Genomic DNA, 23,991 nt, shown 5'->3' with positions numbered 1-23,991 from the left:
GCCCAACTCTTAATGGACAGAGATTGAAGACGTTACAGCCTGGCCCTGCTCTAACATGACGTATGTGTTTGTTGAGGCCACTCCTCAGAGTTGGAAGCGGACCGAAAGTTTAAGTAATTGGTCACAATTTGTAGCAAATCAATATCAGAAGAGCCAGAATAGCCAAGGGTTCTCTCCAGCACTGGGGAAATTATTTTTACCGAGTAGCTTTTGCAATGGAAGTGAACAATCTACTTCTTTCGTACTCATTTATTTTTGATACAACCATGAATCAGACTGGTGCCTCTGATCAGCTAATGCTACAGTCTCATAGAATCACAGAATCACCAAGGTTGGAAAAGACCTAAAAGATCATCCATTCCAACCATTCACCTATTACCAATAGCTCCCACTAAACCATGTCTCTCAACACAACATCCAATCATTCCTTGAACAACCCCAATCTCCTATCAACCTCACCAGGGGAAGAAAGAGTGTGCTTGCAGTATGGATCTTACAGGGACATAACTTAGTTTTCAGTCCAGGACCTGTTGCATCCTAGTGAGCACGGGAAGAAAACAATGAGGCAAACTCACTCTAGTCTTGCAAAGTGTTTATTAATTTCAGAGAAACCACCGGAGGAACAGAATTTATTAGTGAGTAGGAGGACATTTCAGGAACAGAGCTGGACTGAAAATAATCGGCTTCCTTTAATTAACTGCATACAGTTTTATTGCATAACTGATGGTTTTAAACTTTGGCCAATTAGTTTGTCTAACACAAAAGCTGAATGCTGTGTTGATCTCTCAAGTAAGATCTATGCCAAACTTTTAATTCAACTTGCCTTATCCAGGCAACCAGAAAACAAGGCCTCTCGAAACTGAGATTAGTTTGCAGCTAACCAGAACTGTAAAAAAGAGCAGCAAATGCAACTTCAAAACAAACAAATGAACCACAAAGACACAGAAATCCCAAGTGGTGCCAATATTGGACTCAGGGCCATGACCACTCCTTACAGAGGGGTCATCATGTGTCTACCTTCAGCTTAGGAATGCAGGATGACTGTATGATCACATACATTTAAACACAAATAGAAGTACATCTAACATTTTTAATGGTGAGTTAATACCTATGTTCCTGGCATGATCTTAGACTGAACATTTAACACAATTACCTAAGATGCAAATAATTACTACAGTGTCAGTGAATTGTTTTCCCAAAACACTGAGCTATTTCTGTAAAAACACATTCACGTGTTCTTTTCAACTAATTACTTTAATTAATAGCTATGTTAATAGTCACATCACATGCCCTGATCACCCCAAGGTACTCACAGTATCAATGACAAGTGCTTGACAACGGGCTGCTGAGGGAGGTGGTGGAATCACTATCCCTGGAGGTGTTCAAAAAACATTTGAATGCGGTACTAAGGGACATGGTTTAGTGAGGAAATACTTGTGATATGTGGATGGTTGGATTGGGTGACGTTGGAGGTCTATTCCAACCTTGGTGATTCTATGATTCTAAAGCAAACAGGGTCTGAATGTCAACTTGTGTACCAGCTTGTGATCACCCACACAGTCAAACCATTAGTGCTTATCCCAGAGCAACTCTGAACCCTAACAACAAGCATTCTCCAGCATCATGCTCAGGCATGGCTGGATCCAGACAAGAAATAAAACACTACGGGGACATGAACAAGAGGTAAAATGCTACGGGGACACAAACAAGGTCATGGGGAAATGTTTTCATTTAAAAGATTTGTATAGAGCCGCTCTGTTATTCAGATGGGTTTAAGAAACCATCAGTGCTGCGAGATCTTTCTTTCTTCTCCCCTGGTCCTTATTCATCCCACATGTTCCAGTCTCTCCAGGAGTTAAGGCAGAGCTCTTGCATACGAACATGTGGTACTACAAAGCACTGAGCCATCTCCAGACCAATCTCATTTTGGACTGCACAGCGTTACTGTGATCCCATAGTGCAAGACTGTGCCACAACCTCGCAGCACAAACAGGGGAGCAAGGCAAGCTGAGGTCAAGCAGGCAAACGTCTAAGTGTGTCTGCCTGCTTTAGTAATGCCATGTGGACACTGTTCCCAGTGTGTAATTTTCTCCAGCGTTTCATAGGAGACCAAAACGAGTTTGGAATCAGATCACAGCAGATGATACATTGACACATCTGTCATCCCCAACACTGGAATGTCTGTCAAGGGCCATGACAGAGCAATGAGAGGAGAAAAAAGAGTAACCTTATTTCCCAGGATAATCAAATGTGGGTTTTTTTTCTGTCACACCTGCTGCACTGTTCTGTAGCACCAGACCACACTTCCCTGTCACTCTCACTCTCGTTACATCACTGCTCACATGCAGGTGGTTGAACCTGCTGGCTACCATGATACGACTCTGCCCACAATAAAACCCCTAACACAGCATGTTTTGAATTAGGAAGACACTTTCACTGCCCTTTACAAATAGACCTGAGATCGTTCTGTTCCGAATTCAGTCTGTAAAACTATGCCCATTTTGATGTGCAAGCTGTGTAAGCACATTGGCATGGAGCTGTGCCCAACCTGGACAATTCTGCCCTTCTGTGGCTACGTGACACAGCTTCTGCTTCAGGGCTGGCTCACATCCTCCCAGACTGGGCCAGGGTCAGCAGAAGACTTTGTAAGAGGTTATGTCAACATGGCCAAGCTGCAATGATGCCCGGGAGAGAAAGTGTCATTCAGTTGTACTTTCACATCACTGTCTTCTAGGCACGAAGCAACAGCCTCCCTGCTTTACTCCTGGTTCCTTCACAGCGCTTGAGAAATTAAAGATGTTTTATCTGAAACATCCATGAAGGAAATCCTGTGTCTCAGATGAACCTGACTTCCTCAATTTCCTGTTTGCTGCACAGCTGTCTGCATTGGATAGGTCACAGGGACATATTTGGGGGGATATATTTGTCTACCTCAGTTGGAAGCCAGGATCCTTGAGTTAGAACATAAGAGTCTATAATCTTTAAAAAGTAAAATAAAATAAAATCACAGTGCAAACAGAAAGAATGAAAAGAAAACAAACCAATAAAGAATCTATCCTGTCATAACATTCGAGGTTCTGGTATTTGCTGGCCTTGGAGTAGGTTCAAAATAAATGAAGTAAATGTGTATTTCATTAAATGCTAATATTTGGAAGATAAGAGGAGAAAAAAGAATGATGAAATGCTTCCAAGCAGCGTTGTGAGGACAGTGACTGTGTGTGTGTGTTTATACACACAACCATGCAGTCATGATTCTCTTTGATTCGGGATACCACTACCTAGAAGAGTTGCAGGGGAATGGAATAAAGGGATTTGTTTTCCCAGGCTATTGCTCTTTATGTAAACAGCAAGAGACTTTGCACTTCGTATTCTCCATCGCTTTTCAGAATTGTTCTCAAACCCTTCCACGAGGATCAATTTTTCTGCAACCAAGACTGAATTCCATACACCATCAGTGAGAAATGTATAGGCAATGAATAAAAAGTTCCTTAGTGCTTTATGGGGGAAAACATGGTGTGTGCTCTGCAGATCAGGCTGGTCCATGAAAACCCAACCGGTATGTCCCCGGTTGATGGCCTTGTTGATGGCTAAAATTTAAGACCTCTCCTCTGTTCCAGAAGAGATGTCTGTGTAATCTTTTAATCTAAACCACCTTATACAGGTGGGGCATAACACGTATTTCTCAGGGATGCAGTGCCATGGGCAGCATCAAGTGTTAGAAAGTGCCCAGAATTCCTTCATTGATTAGCAGATGCAATGCAAGGAAACTACAGCGTGGGATTTCAAGCTCCAAATACTCAGGTATTTTGGAGAAGGCTGAAGAGAGCAAAGCATTGATGTCTGTGCTTCAAAAAATGCAACAGAGACTGTAATGTTATTTTCACAGATAGCCCTGAACAGACTTTTTCACAGGCACTGCTGATAGAATGCATTTCACTGACCTCAGAGTTGTCTCCCTGCTGACCTTCAAGCCTTTACTGCAACCCCATAGGTTCGAGGGTTTAAAGATTTGCTTTCTAACACACACTAAAAAGAGCTTCATTTTATGGTGTGGTTTTTTTTGCTCTTCCTTTTGCAGCTGAACTATTTCTGATCAAACTTACAGTCAAAATCTGGCCCCAGGCATAAATCTAGCATGGGAAGAGAAAGGCATCAAGTACAGCAAATAGAAGGATGTGGTATTAATATATATATATAAATAGAACAAAAAAATCAGAATAAAATGCAAAAAATAATAGCAACCAAAAAACAGGGATGAGACTGAAACAGGTTACAACACTGTCAGACTGGTTTGCAAGAGATTGAGTGGTACCCTTGGATTAAAGCCAGTGATTCAGTGAGCCACTGTAACCTCCCTGAAGGTAGTCAGAGCCTGCCAAGGAACTGATTGCATACCAGGATCAGGGCTTCAGGTGACGCTCTGAGGCAGGAAGGAGAGAGTTTGGTGGATAGCTGGGAAGGATGTGGAATAAGAAGTTTGGCGTTAATTTATTATTATATCCTGATTTATGGACAGTGTGGAAAAAATGTAGCAGAAAGGATGAAATAGGTTGCCACAGAGCTTTGGACTGGGGACAGGAGGAATTTGGGGTTTCTGGGAGACAGCAGGAGATAAGGGGTCCTGTTCTGAGGAGGTAAAAATGGCTGGGAGTCTTGAATGGGTCAGATGGAAGGGAAGAAAAGGAAAGGAGTTCAGGATGATGGTCCTTGTTTACCACAACAGTTGATATGAGAGGAGTTAAAGAAACCAGTTTCATGCAAAGCGGGTTCTGTATTTGATTACAGAGCTGTGCCTGGATGCCCATGTGTGTATCAATGCAGAGATTTCCCTTCTTCAGTCTTACCCATACCTGCTTTTGATTGAAGTTGAAAGTGGATTAAAAGTTAAAGAGTGTGAAAAGGTGCACAGACACACAACAACAAATGCACTGTGTGACGACACAGATCTCATGCTTAATGGAAGACAGCATGGTTTCTGGATAGAGAGCTAGGAGATATGGTTTAGTGGTTTTCTGTAGGTATGGTAAAGGGAGTACGGCTGGACTAGATGATCTTGTAGGTCCTTTCCAACCTTGTGATTCTATTATATAAAGTATAAAAAGAGAAAAAAAAGGATGTACTGATATCAGTGCATTTGCCATTCTTAGCAAATGTGTTCTCCAAAACTGGAGCTGGTGATGCACTGAGTGCCAAACTAGAAAATATCTGTGGTGTTCTTTAAATACACCTCCACTGTGGCCTGACCGATGCCTTCTCAAATTGATAAGAAAGCTGTTTTGCTATCCAGGGGCCTTGATTAGGCCCAGGAAGAAGGGAAAAGAGGAAAAGAGAGAGATCTCTCTTGGTGTTTGTGCCTGCTTCTCTTTCGTATGGAATTAATGGTGGTTTAATGGGGTATGAAAGGATGTTTTACTGGAAACAATGAGGAACAATTGTCTAGCTCACGTTTCATTTCACAGGTCATTATTGCATTAAGAAGTAAATCGACCAAGTCCGGTAAATAACAGTCTGTGTTTTGCCCAGAGCTTCAAACCAACAATTTTAGCAGTCACCAACTAATATCTTTGTCATTTTTAACCCTTGCAGGGATCTGCTGGGGGCTAAACAATTATAGTCTTCACCCACCCCTAGCAGGTAAGCATTATTCATTTTATTTCTCATCCTTTCTCCCTGCAAACCCCACGAGGCTGAGTTTTTGCATTGCTGTTTTGTTTATTAGCCAACCTAGCCAACTGTGTGTCTGGTGGCCTTGAAAAACAACACATATTTTAGTGAGTGCTGCAGGCGTCTTTAAACAGGCTGCTTCCTCTGCAAAATTAATTGTTGCAAAATGCATTGCTTCCCCTGTAAAGCTCTGCAAGCTAACACTCAGCAGTTTGGCTGGATTAGAGATACGCCTCTGAGATCTAAGGGAAAGTCACTAGTTGTACTTGCAGGATGCGATTCACATTTCTCTCTTAATTGCATAAACACAGGCATGTGGCCTCCTGAAAGCTAGCAGCCATCAAGCCTAGAAAGGCTGTATGGTGTAGGCAGCTGCCCCCAGCTCTGTCCCTGGTATCCTTGAGGGGTCCTTCCAACTCTATGACTCCATAATGTCTGAGTACCTGAGCTGTGATAGAAACCTTGGAGATGGAGATGCTTTGAACACTCCTCCATCCTAATATACTGTTTTCAATGGAACTAACCTCCACACTCATATATTTCAGATCCCTGATTATTCCACAAGAAAAGGCAGCTCGGCTGAGAGGAACCAAGCACGTGGGTTCAGAGAGAATCTCTCTGCACTAATTACATCCCTAAGTAGTCACTCTGAATGTTCATCAGCAGTATTTAGAAAGTTCTAATTACCAGATCTTCCCACAACACCTTGGTCTTTAGAGCAACAAATCAAATCACTGTCGGACAGCAAAGGTTCATGCAGACCACTGAGCATCATAGAATCACAGGTCAGCTTCGGTCGGATGGGACCTCAAGGATCATGAAGCTCCAACCCCCCACCACATGCAGGGCCACCAACCCCACATTTAATACCAGCCCAGGCTGCCCAGGGCCCCATCCAACCTGGCCTTGAACACCTCCAGGGATGGACGGGGCATCCACAGCCTCTCTGGGCAGCTGTTCCAGCACCTCACCACTCTCTGTGAAGAACTTTCCCCTGATATCCAACCTCAGTCTTCCCTCCTTGAGTTTTAAACCATAAGTAATTCCTGAATTTAGACCTTCTGGAGTTATCTGATGCATCCTTCCTCTGGAGGAAGGGAGGAGCTCTCCTTGTATCACCTAAAGATGTTTGTATAACCTCCACTGACAGGGATTCCACGACTCATTCAAGGAAGTTACACCAGATTTTTGCTTTTTAATGACGTTTCCTCCAAGCATCTAAAATTATCTTTGCTGAAATTTCAGCCCATTACTTCTGATGTCATAGATTAGGAGAGCAATTTATTCCTCTCGCCTCTACAGCACACTCCCATATATTTGAAGGCAGTTCTTAAATGTCTCATTCATCTCTTCTTCTCTCAATTGAGCCACTCAACTATTTCAACCATTCCTTATGGGTTCTGTTTTCCAGATGCCTAATGATTCTTGTCAACCTTAACCGACAGGCTCCTAAATTAATCTGTGGGTGATGCGTGCATCAGTTACTCAGCTTTCATGGACTACCAATGGTTTATACATCACATCCTAGGATAAAACACCCTGAAGCACCAGCCTCATCGTGACACTGATAAAAACGCTTATGCACAGTTTGTATGCAACATTTCCGTACAGAAAGGTAGAGAGGTTGATATCAAATCTATAACCAGATTCCTAAATGAAGGTGATGTGGTATTTCAGGGCTACAATGCTATTTTTCAGTGTGCAGGAAAAAGAATGGGCTCTCCAAGAATTCAAAATCTCTAATAATGGTGTCATTCCTCTAAATTGCTTTGAAAATGGCAATCCTCATGTTTTATCCTCAGAGATTAATGCTAAGAGGAGAAGCAGAGGAATTATTGGTTGCAATTGTAGTCATAGATTATCAGCTGCCACTGATTTTTTGCTATCAACATGCAAGATGGACAAATTCACCCAATACATTTTGGATTCTTCATGAGAAAGGTATTTAACATCCACTAAGGAAACAAGAAGATAATGTTTGATAGGTTTATGCATTTTTGCACATATTAATACACACATATATATATACTCTATATTGATCTCACTACTGAACACACGGGCAATGAATGGTGTCGTTCATCTCATCCTAACTTCAGAGTTAATGAAGTGACACCTCTGAAAAGAGAAACTTATTAGAGCTTATTATAACTTATTAGAACTTATTAAAGACTTATTAGAGCCTGGGATACAGACGAGCTTAAGGGAAAGTAATTTATAGTATTTCAAAATGGAAATGTAGCATGGCCTCATAGGTCCCAGTGCTGGCCTAGTTTGCTCTTTCCAGAACTCCAGCTCTGGTCTGTTCTTCCATAATGTACCAAAAATTAATTAAGATTTAATTACACTACACAGAGTGAGTTAGCTGTGGAGACAGAGGAGTATTTTGTCTTTCCAGAGCTTTCCATTGGGATGCAGTGTCACAGTGGCATACAGATGCACTCTGAAACTCCATTCCAAACCAGTGGCCTCTTTACCCAAAGATACTCCTCGCTCCATAACATTGACCCCACTTAGAAGAGCTGATCCTTTATTTCAGTAGGCTCATCCACCTCTGCTACAGGTGACTACACATAGCAGATAAAGCCAACCACGCACCTTGGAATATTAAATATTCATTCAAGACAACAGTTTCAGACAGCTTTATCCCTGAATTACATTGGCAGCCTGCATACCAAAATGATCCCCCTCCTCAACTACTATTTGTGAATATTACTTAAACAGTAAAAATTAGCAGAAGCCTAAAGCCCTTGGCTTGAATTTTCTTAGGGCTGTGTATATCTATACTTAAACATTTTATCTTCTCATCTGATTATCATTAATGCAATCATACTCTTCAACCTGCCTAAGCAGGATGTGTGCTTTTAGATTGAGAGTCTTGGCTGTTGGCTTGGGAAGGACATCTGCAGACAGCCAGCAAATGGTTAGAAATTGAACTACAGTACAATGGTACCATCAACCTTCCTTCCTGTTGCAGGGCTTTTTTACCTGGACACAGAAACCAATTGAGTAGATGAACTGTTCATTTATCCTTCCCTGCTCTACTAGACTCATGTTTATAGCTCATTCTACTGTACAGCTTGTAATTCAGGTATTTCCTGGAACCATGTAGTGCCCCAGGACTGGCCCCGAGCTCTTTTGTAAGAAGTTTGGTATAAAGATGAGTTATAGGAGAAAAACATTTTTTCATCCAAGGAGGGCACTCAAAGAGATTTAAATAATTACAAATTCATGTTAAACTCATTAAATTGTTTTGGGTAATCTGAAAAACGACACTGTAAAAGTTCCTTATAAACCATTTCAAGGGTTTTTGTTGGAAAACATTTTATTCTAAACCTTGGAAGATGGACCTCCTTCAACCTATTGTATACACACACGGACACATATATATAAATGATATATATATTCTGTATAGTTGTGTCTTCAGATGAAGACATCATATGGATTCAGGAATATTGAGAGAATGCAGTTAAAAGGATGTGGAAAGCCAGAGCTGTTAAGTCTCAAATACATTTGTGTCTTTGAAGTGTGGAAATAGGAAGAACATAATATAGCTAATTGAGAAGACTAGCTCTTCTTTTTATGCTCAGCAAGGCTAGCAGGTAACTGTTGAATAGTAGCAGTTTCTCTGATCAAGATGCTGGACATAGTCAGAACTCATAGAATTATGGCTTGTTAACATTGAAAAGACCTCAAAGATCCCCAAGTCCAACCCCAGCCCATCCCCACCATGCTCACTGACCACATCCCTCAGTGCCACATCCCCACAGTTCTTCAACATCTCCAAATACGGTGACTCCACCACCTCCCTGGGCAGCATATGACAGAGTATGACCACTCTTTCTGAGGAGAAACTCTTGTTAATATCCAACCTGAGCTTCCCTTGGTGCATCTTGAGGCCATTGCCTCTCATCCTATCACTGTTACCCAAGAGCAGAGGCCAAACCCTACCCCACCACAACCTCCTTTCAGGTAGTTTAAGGGAGTGATAAGGTCTTCCCTGAGCCTCCTCCAAGGAGCTATCTGCTCCCACAGAAAGAAAGATGAGCATTTTCTGATGTCGAGCATGGTGGCCCGCACTGTAATGTGTAAATTATTCAGTGTTGTGATTTTCAAGAGGGCAAGAAAGGGGATAAAAAGGGAAGTGAAGGGGAAGGGGAAGGAGGAGAGGGATGGGAAGGGGAAGAGAAAAGGAAACGGGAAGGGAAGGGAAGGGAAGGGAAGGGAAGGGAAGGGAAGGGAAGGGAAGGGAAGGGAAGGGAAGGGAAGGGAAGGGAAGGGAAGGGAAGGGAAGGGAAGGGAAGGGAAGGGAAGGGAAGGGAAGGGAAGGGAAGGGAAGGGAAGGGAAGGGAAGGGAAGGGAAGGGAAGGGAAGGGAAGGGAAGGGAAGGGAAGGGAAGGGAAAGGAAGGGAAAGGAAGGGAAGGGAAGGGAAGGGAAGGGAAGGGAAGGGAAGGGAAGGGAAGGGAAGGGAAGGGAAGGGAAGGGAAGGGAAGGGAAGGGAAGGGAAGGGAAGGGAAGGGAAGGGAAGGGAAGGGAAGGGAAGGGAAGGGAAGGGAAGGGAAGGGAAGGGAAGGGAAGGGAAGGGAAGGGAAGGGAAGGGAAGGGAAGGGAAGGGAAGGGAAGGGAAGGGAAGGGAAGGGAAGGGTTGGACCATGAATTCACCTCAGCATCAAGCTGTGCCTTTCCACACGTCAGGCTTGAGATAAAAAGAACCTCAGATCAGAATAAGAAATACAGAGGAATTAAACGCAAAAGAAAATAAAATGGGGAAAAATATCCCCATTCGTATTTGGGCAGCAAGAAGAAAACATAGCAATTTTGTTATAGCCTTGGAGGCAGGGAGCATTTACCATATGCTGTCGCCTCCATTACACAGGAAGATAAACCCTGTGGAGTGCAGGTTGTGCATTCAGTGTGGTTGAGATGTTGGGGATTCCTGGCATTTGTATGACTGTGTGTCAGGGTATACTAAAAACTTTACAAAGCTAAATAAAGTACAGGTGCCATATGCAAAAGTATGTGTGCTTTAATATGCAGATGCTAAGCGGAAATGCTGCTAGGATATTAATGCTTACACGTGAATAGTAATCAGGGGAGGAAAGGTAAAGAAAAATTGGTGTGTTTATATCTAGACAACATATTAATCAGCCCCCTAAGCAGCCAGTTAGAGTGGGATCCTTAGAGGAAAAGCCTTTCCTGGGTACACATTAGACATTTTGTTTAAAGATTAAAGTTCTTCTCGCATTTAATCAGTTTTAGAGTAGGATGGGAAAAGGGATTAATTACAGTCCCTTCCATCAGGCTCCCATTCCGCTGCAGTCACAAATGATGCGCCTGCTCAGCAAAATGGCCGCCGTCAGCAGCAGGCGCAGGAAATACTAATTGTAATTAAAGAGTTTATTTGGAATCACAAAGCAGAGTTTTAATCAGGATGAGAATGGAGCCTTGCTGTGTGAACTTTCAGAGAGTGGTTACAAAGCAGAATGGGCCCCTATAAACAAGAGATAGTCTTAAAACTTCCGGACTGGGTTATCAGCTTGATTATCTCCTCAGTGGGGCATGGATTGAAATCCTTGCTGTGCCAATTACTGTTGTTATTTTGCACTCCCATGGCAGTTATACAGCATGTCTTACTCAACACATTCAGAGGACTCTGCAAAGGGCAGGTAAGTTCCTTCATCTTAAAATGAATTTAAATTCAGCTTTACAGAGGATAAACATTTCCAGGTGCCATGATTCTACAAGAAGGCTGAGAAGCACAGATGGGCACAGACCTGTGCAATGAGAACTCCCAAACTCACCCAATGTCATTCACTACTTCCATCCCAAAAATGCATCTCACAGTCTGGGACCACAAGCACACAGACCTCAGTTGTAGGTCTCAATGAAGCCTAATACACATACACATTTCACAGGTCAAGTGCACACATGACTTTGCAGCCACTCCAGACCGCGCAGGCACTTACCAGATTGCAAGTAGAACCTTGTCCATTCAAATTCTGACTTTGGGAAAACAGAAACAGGTGGTTCTAGGCCCAGGAGATTTCCATCCAAATCCTTGACAAGGGCCTTTCTTGAGCCTTCGCAGCTCTCTTCAGGGAATGTGGTGTCTTCAGAGGTCTGTACACTGGCAGGCAGAAGAGGTGGGTTATTATGGGGCAGAGAGTAAGAACTGATGTCTGCAACTTATTTATATTGGCAAAAAACACTCCTGCACCTATATACCTATATATATCTATCTATATCTATATCTATCTATCTATCTATCTATACATACATATATATATATACATATATATATATACATATATATATATATATATATATACATATATATATATACATATATATATATGTAATGTCTTGGTACTTATTAGGTGAACTTGTATTCCCTAGAAAATAAAGAAAATCACATCTGATTTTGCAGCATCTCTATTAACATTCTACCATCAGTACATTCTCAGGAGGAAATTGTAAGTTTAGAATTAAAAAAAAAAAACAAACAAACAGAAGCCACATAAATCTCTTTGTATATCATTAAAGACAAAGGAAGAACAGGTTTTTGGGAGAGGAATTCACCTCACCTGAGATATGTACCTAAGACAGTTAGAATGACTTATTTTCTAGACAAGGGTCTCTAATGACTACACAGTAAGTTGAGTGTCTTAGATTATATGCCTAATTTTTGGCTCCCTAAAGTTTAGTGAGCCAAACCACACACTGAGAATCCCAAGTGCTTTCAACTGTGTTTTGACTACTGTTTAACCCAGTTTAAAGGAGCCAGACAATTGGCCACATTGAACCTCTTTCAAAAACTGTAATGATACACAAGGAGTTGCACCCCAGCAACTACTCCATGGAAATATCTTCAGAGTGTCATACGGACATTTTTTTAAGTCTTGGAGAACAAAAAGAATATCTTGAGTTGGAAAAACACACAGTTATTGACATTATGAGAGCAGCCAACAGGTACACATAATGATCCACAGAAAGAAAAAACAATCACATGGGCCAGCCCCTCCAATCCACACCACTTGAAAGAAGTGGAGAACAAAGACAGCTCTTCTGATCCTGACAGCTAGTTCAATTCTTCAGCATCTCTCAGAAGATCCAGCATTTCAGCTGGCTGGGTCTACCAGAGGGACAAGCAAACTACTCCATGCTTTTGCCATATTCCCTGATGTTTCTATTTCCTCTCTTGCTCTAAGGCAATGCTCACCTTCCCCTTGACAGGAGATATCCATCAAGATATCCCTTCAGGATGCTGAAGCTGAACAATGCAGCCACAGCCTGGATCAAGCTCAGCAGCTGCAAAGGTAGATCAAATAAATGCATGCAGATAATGCATGAGGAGCACTGAGAGATGTAATCTCCCTCAGAGGTTTACCATGCCACTAAGAAAGCATTCTGTAATCCACATGCATTCATCATGTTAGAAAATCACCAGCTCTTGCAGTGGACTGCGTATTCAGCAGCTCACTAATAGCATAATATTGTGGGATGGATACAAGAGTGAAACGTAATGGGAGCTGACAAGCTGGACAGGTCTCAGAAATCTACACGCAAACTAACGCCCAAAGCACAAAGCAAAAATATAGAATAGAATAAAAATTCTGGCAGAAGGCTGGAGGGGCTCTAAACATAGCAGTGTGGGACACCTCCAATTATTTTTGACTGGCAAGCAGAGTCCGCGCTGGATTATTTTTGCTACTTCAAGGCTTTCCTGACATAGCCTCTATATTGTGTTCACCGGTTGTAATAAATAATTTGGCATGTGGTTTCCATTGGATGTGGTATGTTTGAACTGCTGCAACCACCAGTGACTTAAGGTTACAGATGAAGCTCTCTCCCTCCCTGCTCCGTGTTTCTCCACACACAGCTGATATTCTCCCTGGGCAGGAGCAGTTCTGGCAATCATTTGACATCTCACAGCCTGCCTGGTACTGATCAACATTTCTGATGTGATCTCGCAGGCAAAAATCAAGCTCTGCTTCCCCAGCCAAAAGGACATCCCCTATCTCAGGGTTTTTTGCTGAAGGTCCTGACATTTGCTGAAGCCCGAGGCTGAGAATTCAAGAGATGTTCAGGACAAAGCTTGAAGAAACAGGATTTATGAACCTTGTTTTGCTATACAAATGCCAATAAAAGAAGAAATCCAAGAGGACTGGCCCGGAGAAGCACCTTGATAGAATCTGAACCTCAAATCTTCAAATATTGCCCTGAACTGTTGTTTTGTTGGTTTATTTTCTTTCTTTTTCCATTTTTTTTTTGGGAGGGGTGTGGGGGGGGGTTGTGCTTTTGCCAGGCAGGAACATTAAAGGAGCAGAGACGGGCAAAGGATGGGACTGCTCTGCATCTAAACTTCCAGTCTAAATTAATAACTTAAATTCTGATCAAGATAACACAAAAAAGGCAGCTGATACAGAGCTGAGAGTAGCCCTAGAATTTTAGGTGATTTTTTTTCCTTTTCTTTTTTTTTGGCAGAAAAGACAGAAGATGTTTAGAAATGAAGCATATTACCTTGCTGCATGAAAGTAGAACTTATCCTTCTCATTGACATGGAACATTCTCGATCCCTCTGCCGTGATAAGAGGCATGATGCCTAAATGATCAGAATCTGACATGATGCAGACATCCCTGTCTTCGCTGTGGCAGCTCTTTGTAAAACCAGTAAATGTAACATCTGCCAGGGATTAAAAGAAAAGACCAAGCAAGGAAAAGGAGTCAGAAAAGTGCAAGTCGTATGGAAAAAAGAGTTTTGCTCAATGAACTGCTCTATGTGAAACTGTAGTGAAAATTATTTTTAAATCAGACTACTTGCAGTATCATAGACCTTCTGGTGGCTTCAGAATATCCCATAGCTGCAGTTATATCTGAAGTTAACGTAAACCAAGTCATGCTCGTGGGAAATGGAACCAAATATTAAAGTGAAAAAAATACACAGGTAAGACTGATTAATTGATTGGACTGGTATCAGCCAGTGGAAGCGAGAAATTTAACCAGAGCCAAAGACAAGTGATAGTTAACTGATATATCTTACTTTTGCACTCTTTATAAACTTTAATTCCTTATGACAATAAAAGCCATGCCTGTTTCTGGGCAGCTATAATCATGATGTTCTATACAAGTGTGGAGGGCCAAAACTCCAGCCTTGTAATTAGTGAAGACAGGGACAGAATAGTCTTGTCAATAGAAGTGGAAGACCAACCTTTCAGCTTCATGAGTCCTAGCACTTTTGGACAACGGACAATCCTGTGCCATGGGCTATCTGGCCACTGGCTGGCCACAGTGGTAAATTTAGGCCATAAAATCCCAGCACGGCCTCTTTGAGGGTAGTATGGTGGTCGATCCCTAGAAGTTAGGTCAGCTGCTTGAGGCTTGATCCTATCTCGGATGCAGTCAAATGTTGAGCTTGTTGCAATAATGGTAGAGTTTCTAAGTTCAAGGAGTCTTTTCCCCATGTAGCACTGCTTGGCATACAGACAATGTATTACTGGCATGAGACCTACAGTGTTGTCCACCAGCACCACATTGTCTATAATGACGCTGCTTCCAAGGTGGAACATCATACCATAGTCATAATTCTTGTAAGATAGAAAACCTGCTATTCTTGTGCAGGTCTGAAATCCATCTCCGCTGTACAGATGAATACCATGGAGATTTGAATGGGCCACATTTTCACTGCAATAATCAACATCCAGCAAACACTCTTGGCCTCTAATATGAAATCCAATCCTCTCAGATCCTGCAACAACATTGCCATAGAGGGAGACACCAATGACAAGGTTCACCTTGATGCCAGCAACCCAGTTTAATAAACCATCTGGCTGCCTGCTCAGAATAACAAGGTTCCTGATGAGAGAGTGGTTTTTCCCTTCCAAGTCAATCCCAGGTCCGACCGTGTTGAACACTATATTATCACGCAACCAGATCCCATTGCTCATGACTGCTTTAATGCCAGCTCCACAGCTACCATGAACGCTGGATGACACCACTGAGGACTGTTGAGTTATATTCCTGAATTCAATAGCAGAAAGTTGAGGAGGCCCAAAGTTCAAAAATTCAATATTTAAGAGTTGAAGGACACCTGTAATGAGATAACTGCAATGAAACAGAAGCTTCCAGAGCTACCTGAGACCTGGTTGACACACATTCAAACAGCACTCAGGCATTTAACAGTAGGCAACCTTTGCCATTGCATTGCTAATAAAGAGTATTTGCTCAAAAACATTTAAACACTTACAGTAAAAAACAACCAACCACAGAGCCAATCCATCTAAATATATTCCAAGATTATTATGAAATATTAATGCTCATATTTCATACATATCTCACAGTCACAGACTGCCTAGAATTGCAAAGCACATGCAAATGGATATATATTGTGCTATACAGCTCTTTCTTGGGAAGAACTGGCCTGGTCAATGGCAGTAGGTGAATCTTTACTACCTTCCAACTCTCTCCCACTGGAATCCATAAAACGTCCCACCAGTATCTTCCCAGTGCAAGGCACATCAGACTTGATCTGTACATTCCGTGTTAAGAGTCCAACTTCTGCAGACAAAGGGATGCGTCTACCATCTTCTATGTCATGGGGATGCCCTGGGGAGTTTCAGGAGACAAAATGTGCTAAGTGTCTATCATACCTATATACCAGTGCTTTAGGGGACATCCAGCCCAGCGGACTGTGCACGGCATCTCTGTAGAATCTGCACTGACATTCAGGTGGGTTTTTCCTCCAGCACAATCTACACACATCAACACTAAAACTGAAAGGCCACCTGCCCATCAGATATTCACCATACACATATATTTTACCAACATACTTTGTTTTTAGAAAAAGGTGCTAAATCTTTTCCCTGCGGTACAGAGATGCCAAATCAATGAACAGATTCACGCTTTGATTTTTGTAAGCTCTACAGGCAAGAGACGTTCTTCAGTACAGATACACTGTGTGAACTGCTATTAGAATTAGACCAATGACAGCATTAAATAGCAATCACCTACAGAAATCTGGTTGCAGGTATCTTCTAAAAAAGAAAAGTATTGTTTAATGAGAATTCTGAGAGAGCCAATGTAGATATCTGGCCTGGAATTCATCTCTGATGACTCTTGGCATCTCCATACTTGACTCAGTTTTCCAGCCTGGTTTTATGTACAGTGGAGAGAAACAGGCATCTCTCAAGTGCAATTCATTATCTGTTTTATACATCTGCTTTAAGTGAGTATGTATTTATCTGTTTGAGACACAGCTCATGTACTTCTGTCTAGGTGAATCCCAGTAATTACATAGCTCTTAATTCTTCCATCAGTTCCCTTTTTGACTCTTTGTGGATATTCTTTCTAGATTCAGCTATTCTGTACAATTTGGACCATCAATTTTAAAGTATCAAAACAGCTGAAAAAGGCAGAGAAAGATACATCAGCAAAGTAGAATTTATCTTGTTGAGAATTGAAACAAAAGGTCTATGCTTCAGAAGGAAACTCTGAAAGATATGTTTCCTACCAATATGCCTGTGGAGAAGGCGTTCATGGAGTGTAATACTATGACCATTGACTTCTTTAACTGTAACTAGTTCAGCTTGGTGGGCTTCATAGGAGGAAGAGCTGATCACAATATCTCCCTCAGGCCTCCAGTCTACTTCATCCTCCACCAGAATCCTGTAATGCCAAGATATGAAACCAATATAATTTCATTATGAGTTATGCTCAAAGGTTTCTTTAAAAAACTGGCAAGAATCTGCAGGGCATGCTCTACGAAAAATCCTTCTGCATCCAAAAATGGATGTCTTGAAATAGTGGGATTAAATTAATCCTGAACTACCCAATTCCTGCCACTGATAACCAAGGTATCCTGTACAACATACAGTTGTAGAGCACAACTATGTTTCTTATCAAGGATGTGTCAGATCATTGTTGCTTAAGACTTAATCAGTATAGTCAGTAACAAGTGAAAGGCAATTCAGCTCTCTCTGTACTCTCTGTGTTGGACACATAGAGGAGAATTTCACTGTCTAAACATGAATACCTACTGCTATTTCAGATGTCCCAAGATATCTAACAAATAGGATTACAGTCACAATAAGGCTTGCTCATGGAGTATTCCTGAAAACAACAGAAACCATGGAAGATACTCAGAGGCATCATAAATGACTTTAAAGGTGCCTCAGATAAGTCCAGAAACTATGTTTAGGTATGTGAACCTCATATTTTTTTAAATAGAAAAAATAAAAATACTTAGTGAAATCAGAATTGATCACAATCTGAAATTAAATATATTTGATAAATACCAATGGGTGTTACTACAGGGTAGTTAATGCTGGCCAAGAGATGAGCTATGCCCATGGGAAGAATTCAAAGAATATCTCATCCTGCAGTCAAATGTCATATAAGTATGGAGAAATGAAGGTCCTAGCAAAGCATGCGGCAAAGTGTTTAGTGTATGTTCTCAGGGTCTATTTCAAAGATGAGCAAGCTCAAGTTGAGTACATTCAACTCTCAGCACCTGTCATTTGTTCTTGGAGGACAGCTTCTGAAATGGCAGGAAAGTGCTGGTGTAACAGAGAGCCACGTACTGTTAAAGGATAATTGCACTGGCAAGGAGGAAGCAAAACAAAACAGAGAAACAGGAATATTTGAGATTTTTGACAGTTTCTGTGTATCTTAAGTCCAGTCCCAGTCATACAATCCATTACTAATTCACCAGTTCTGGACCCAAACTTAACACTTTTGACTCTTGTAATTCAAAGAAGTAAAATAAGAGTAATCGGTATGCAAAATAAAGCATATAATCAAAATTAAGCATTTGGAAGAGTTACTGAAAAAGGTGATGAAAATTCCATGTAAGAAAGTCAACAAGAAGAACTCCAGATCTTGGCCATGCTATATAGATAACAGTGAGTGGTCAAGGCACTTACAGGGGAGATCCTTATGCAAACACATTCCCTGGCTCAGGTCAAAAGCTTGAACTTCAGGCAGCAGACATATCTAACAAGCTGCTGTGGTAGCTCCACTTAATCTGCCTTAAGACATGGTTTTGACGAAGTCTTCATACTGAAATAGGCCCATGTAGTTGGGTCTGCTGCACCAGCTATAATAAGTTATGGAGGCGTAGCAATGGGAGAGAGAAGGTAGGAATCAAAACTGAATCAAAACTGAATCTAAAAACTGTATAATTTTCTTGCAAGTAGCCACACATAACTGTTCTCCAACCTAGACGTAGTTTAAACAGTGTCTGTCACAAATGAAAGGAGAAATATTAGTATAAGCTACAGAACTGGGAACTTTCACTTCATTTGGAGCCATAGTTGGGCAAAAGATTACCTTTCATTGCCCGGAGCAACACTAGCTCCAAGATGTGTCCAAGACTTCCCAGGATAAGAGCTATAAATTCGCACCTTCCCATAAACACCTAGAAAATAATAGGAGAGCAAAAGTTAGGGGAATCCTGAGTAACTAAACATACTGAAACCTCTCTATCTACTACAGCAATTTCCTATATTTTTACAAAAAGTGTATGAACAGCACATGACTTGAAATAGAAAGTAAAGCAGAAATAAATAACTTTTAAAAAGACTGTTACACATAAGTCAAGAAAGGTTTTGCTGGCCTCCATTTTAGTGCTTGGGTTAATGTCCCTCTTGGACAACTCTTTCATGACATATTATGTCACATAACCACAGAATCATTAAGGTTGGAAGAGACCACAAAGAACATCTAGTCTAACTGTCAACCCATGACCACCATGTTCACTAAGTCACTATAGTCCACGTCATGACAGACCTAAAGAAGACAGCGGCAAGTATTGGTAATGCAACCCAGGTTATCCCACAAAAAAATACCTCCCATGACCCTTCATTTGTAGTGGTTTAAGATGATAGGACAGACAGTTATGAAGTCTTATTTGATTTATGATAATATGTTAAACTGCAGCAATGTATCTGTCTGTTTTTCTTGACCCCAAAATGATGCCCGAAAAAAATGATAAAAAGTCATGTTGTTAGCCACAGCTAAACCTCCTAAGGTTTTTAGAGCTCATCTCACTTAAGTCAGAAATTCAAAAGTGAATGATATAAGTTCAAGCTCATCAGCAGAGGCTCTGAGGGCAATTTGTTCCATCAAGAATGATGAAACAACACAAGAGTGAGACAGAGTACCTTCTGCCAATACACATTTCCATTCCACAAGGCTACTTTACTTTAGAACCTAAGTACTGTCAAGTCAAGACCAAACCTTTGTGCGTATGTACAGGCTCTTTCAAGTGCTCTCTCATTTCTTATGTAAAGACCTCCAAACTGGACATCTTTTTGCTTATTGTCCAAACAGAAACTCCACAGAAACTTTAGGAACTGACCTGGTAAGTATTTTACCTTGAATGTATGGATATACCTTTGTAGGATGTTATATACGGCACAGTAATAGTCTCAACAACAGCAGACTTGGCCTAAGACTGATATCCTATAAAGAGTTATACTCATGTCACATACCAATATTCCCTGGGTGGACATTTATCTCCTCCAGATGATCACAGTAAATCCCTTCAGATGCCCGAAGAAGGATCAGCAGCTTTGAATCCCTTTCTAGAGGATGTTGAAAAGAACCTGAAATAAAGAGAAAACAGCAACAACCCACCATGGAGGAATCAATGGCTTTGTGATGCTGAAATGGTGCTCTCCCTTGTCTCATGGAAATGGATTCCATGCACCTTGCTTCCTGCCAGAGGTCCCTCTAGGAGCTAAGCTGAACATGGGAAATGCCAGTCCTGTCTTTGTGGAAACATTTTGCCCACATCCCTTAACTTAGGAGCATGCATGCCCCAGGCTCTCCTTGGAGTCAACAGAGAGAAAGAAAAGCTCTTTCATTGGGTGACTCACACACATCCTATATGGCCTGAATTGACCCCTGGAAGTGGCTGCCTCTCCACTGACTTTGCAAGCAGCCTGTAGAGACTGCTTCAAACTCAGACATTTCAGTTAAGTGCCTAAATTAAGAGGGAACGGACAGCTGAATCCAAATGTAGAGTCCCAGAAGGGTTTGCCTGAGGTCAAGCAATGAGTGTGTGAAGGAAGACAGGAGGTTCTCATTCATCTCTCTGATCACTGAACATTCCCACCCATCTTTCCCTTTCTGTTCATTTCAAACTTCACCAATTCTAAGATAACTATTCCCATTCTGCAGCCAGGATGGCTAAAAACAGCCTTTCAAACCAACTGAAAGACTTTATATTAGCAGAGGGGAGAAGAAAACACCCAAGAAGTTTTGGTGTGTGTGATGTTGCTCTTATCTTGTGATAAGTCTGTACAGTAAACTGTATTCCAACTGTGACTTCATTTATTTCACCAGGGGTAGTTTACAGTTTCAGAAGAAAATGGCCCAACATTAAACAGATACTAGGGAGGAAAAAGTAGGACAGTTTTTGCCCTGGAGAAATGTATGCGGGGTCCAGTAAAAGAGTTCAGCATTCCTTTAAAATTAGAGATTAAATCAATTATGCAACAGAAAACTGCGGCAGATGTAGAACTAAAAAATATATACATATCTGTACAAAATTAGCTGGCCTGTCATGTTCTTTTAATATTTAAAAATTACCAGTTTGGAAAAGATAGTTGATTTTGTATCCTAAAGAAACATTCCTTTTAAAGAGTGTTTTAAGATTAATTGAAATCAATAAATAAATTCATTGTTTCACAGCACTGCCTGACTGATATCTGGGGGCATTTAAATTCACTGCGTAGTTTTATAAGGATAAAAGACCAGTAACACAAGACCTGCACGCTCCCCATCCAGCACATCTCACCACAGCGAGCTTCTTTCTGCTGTGGGGACGGGGAGGGAATTCAAACATACAGTGCCCATCATCCATCCAACTCATCTTTGACTCTCTTGTTTCAACTCCTTTATATCTCCCATAGACAAATACTGGTTTCAGAGGGGAAAACATGTAACAAGGGCTTTCATCACTGATGCACTAGGTTAAGCAAACATCCAGCTAGAGCTGCAGAAGAGTTACACAGACGTTTGTGTCTATTTTTGTACCCAGGGTGATTGCTTTCCTGGCTTCACCCTCCCAGCAAGATGTGATTTGAAATACTCACCCTGAACATACCTTCCCCGGTCCTCAGGTCAACCCTGCCCCCAGTGATGAAGTTATCAGCTACAATGATGACCCAAAAAAGACTCAACGAAAATATTTAGGGAACTTAATGCTGATGTTATGAACTTATCCACAATTACCTTTTCCTAATCATAATGCCAACCCTTTCAAGTGGGGCGCTTTTATCATTATGAATTATTATTCATGTTATCACTAGTGTTATTATATTACTGCTGGCTACGAAGAGCTTAATATTTTTTCTAATTAAGTCAATTAAAAATGGCTCTGTGATATATTCAGCTCTCAGCTTGCTTTTAAAACCATTTTTAAGTGGGCTTTCAGGCTGAACCATCATGGAGAAATGTTTGGAAATGTGAACTTTAAAGGCCTGAATTGGAAGTTGTGACTCTTTAAAAAGAAATATATCTACATATAGCTATTTTTTTTAAAAAAAATACTAAAAAAGCACGGCAATATTTTAGGGAATGCTGCCCTTGTTAAAATCTCTCCCTCAAATCAGAGTGAGAAACAAAGCAGCGACAGCTACAATAAAAATACACAGTTACTCATCACTGTATTAAATCCTTCAAAAACAAACCCAGAAGTGGAAGATGATGTTCATAGGAATGACTGGCTGCCTGGAAACTGTTAACAGTACATTACATAAAAGAATGCAGGAGGTGTCTACGCCTAGAAAAAAAATGCCTTGTTTTCTAAATATTTAGAAGAAAAATAAACCCAACATTGCTTATTTCCATTCAGAGTTTTGAGTCAACGAGTGTAAGTAACATGAATGCAAGGAATAGCAAAGAGTTGGCCTGGAAACTCACTCAGCAGCTAAGGTGGACTTTTTAGTATGTCTGGATCACTGTCAATGTCTCAGAGCACTAGAAGAAAGTTAATATTGTGCCAATAGAAAGAAAGATACAAGTGAGAGTCCCGGGTAATTACAGCCCTGTCAACTTGAAACTGATTCTAGAGGGGAAAAAAAAAATGGAATGTCCAACACAATTAATAAATCATTAAAGGGGGATGGTATAATTAACGCCAATCAACATGGCTTAATAGAAAATAGGTCCTGTGAAACTACCTTGTTATCACCTTCTCATGAGACTACAGGTTTAGTTGATAAAGATAACACATATGATATGTTATCTTTGGCTTCCCCAAGGCATTTGACTTGGTAGCACAAAACTTTCTGACTAACAAACTACATCGGTGAGACAAGAATATGGGACACATTCATTTCCAGGCTGAGTGACTAAAATAGCACCTTTAGCTCAAGCAGGTCTATACGGTCCTGCAGCCACTGTGGTACATGACAATTTGTCAGTGCCCCAAAGGCGTATCAAGGGACTAGAAGTACACAGCTAACCTGCCACACATGGGTGAAAAAAGGGCTGGCCAACACAGCGGTAATTTGGAAGAGAAGAATATAGGGGAGAAAGTGAAGAAAGTTCAAAATGTGATAAAACAGGTCTTGAAAAGCTCCCTCCGCTTACTCAAAGGAAAACGCAAAGCAGTTAATATGCAAAAGTCACTGGGCAGGATAACTTTCACCATCATATGAAATAACTGTCCTATGAAATCACAGCTTTATAATAAGTCATTTTGGTAAAAAAAAAAATAGTTTCTACGGACACAGAGATCATCATCTCTGTAACACACATGCGAAGGATCAGGGTTTAAGTGCTGTCTTTGAACTCTGGATGTGAGAACTTCAAGTTACTTGCACCACTTTAATGTGGTGAGCAAGCCTTACAGAAAGTCACATTGAGCTCTCAAATTACCCATCCTGCACATCAGACGCACAGAAATGGATCCCATTCCATACTCCTTATTGGCTCGCCAATTTGACGACAGCCTGGTTGATCATAAGGTGAGATGATAAAGCACAGCTGGCAGAGAGGTGAGAAAAGGGTAATTGCGACCAGAAGCCAACAGAACTGTTTGGTGAGAAGCACAGAAAAGTTCAGAAGGGAATAATGCCAGCATATGCTGAATCATTGAATCACAAAATGGTTGGGTTGGAAGGGTCCCCAAGGATCATCAAGTTCCAATTCCCCGGCCACAGGCAGGGCCACCAACCTCCACATTTAATACAAGACCAGGCTGCCCAGGGCCCCATCCAACCTGGCCTTGAACATGTTGGGTCTCCATGTTGATGCCAGAGAACTGGGCTTCCTGCACAGGCACCACACAGTGACAGTGTGCCTTCCCTGTCTTCCTGATGCTT

The 23,991-nt window shown here is 41.3% G+C and overlaps 1 protein-coding gene across 13 annotated transcripts in view; it reads right to left on the bottom strand.

Moving 5' to 3' along the window:
• The window catches only part of PKHD1 (PKHD1 ciliary IPT domain containing fibrocystin/polyductin), a 192,379-nt gene that overhangs the window by 43,656 nt on the left and 124,732 nt on the right, over positions 1 to 23,991 (bottom strand). For all 13 annotated transcript variants that reach the window (XM_085544296.1, XM_015859836.3, XM_085544295.1 and 10 more), the window contains 7 exons: positions 20,149 to 20,262; positions 18,986 to 19,073; positions 17,169 to 17,323; positions 16,112 to 16,264; positions 14,871 to 15,749; positions 14,183 to 14,345; positions 11,629 to 11,789 (listed from right to left, as the gene is read on the bottom strand). In XM_085544296.1, coding sequence (XP_085400422.1) covers positions 11,629 to 11,789; positions 14,183 to 14,345; positions 14,871 to 15,749; positions 16,112 to 16,264; positions 17,169 to 17,323; positions 18,986 to 19,073; positions 20,149 to 20,262 — 1,713 coding nt within the window. The remainder of the gene's footprint in view (positions 1 to 11,628; positions 11,790 to 14,182; positions 14,346 to 14,870; positions 15,750 to 16,111; positions 16,265 to 17,168; positions 17,324 to 18,985; positions 19,074 to 20,148; positions 20,263 to 23,991) is intronic.

This window comes from Coturnix japonica, chromosome 3 (genome assembly GCF_054131305.1).
Source record: "Coturnix japonica strain WE chromosome 3, WE-NBRP24, whole genome shotgun sequence".
NCBI lineage: Eukaryota > Metazoa > Chordata > Aves > Galliformes > Phasianidae > Coturnix > Coturnix japonica.
This window is presented reverse-complemented; position numbering and strand designations above follow the sequence as displayed.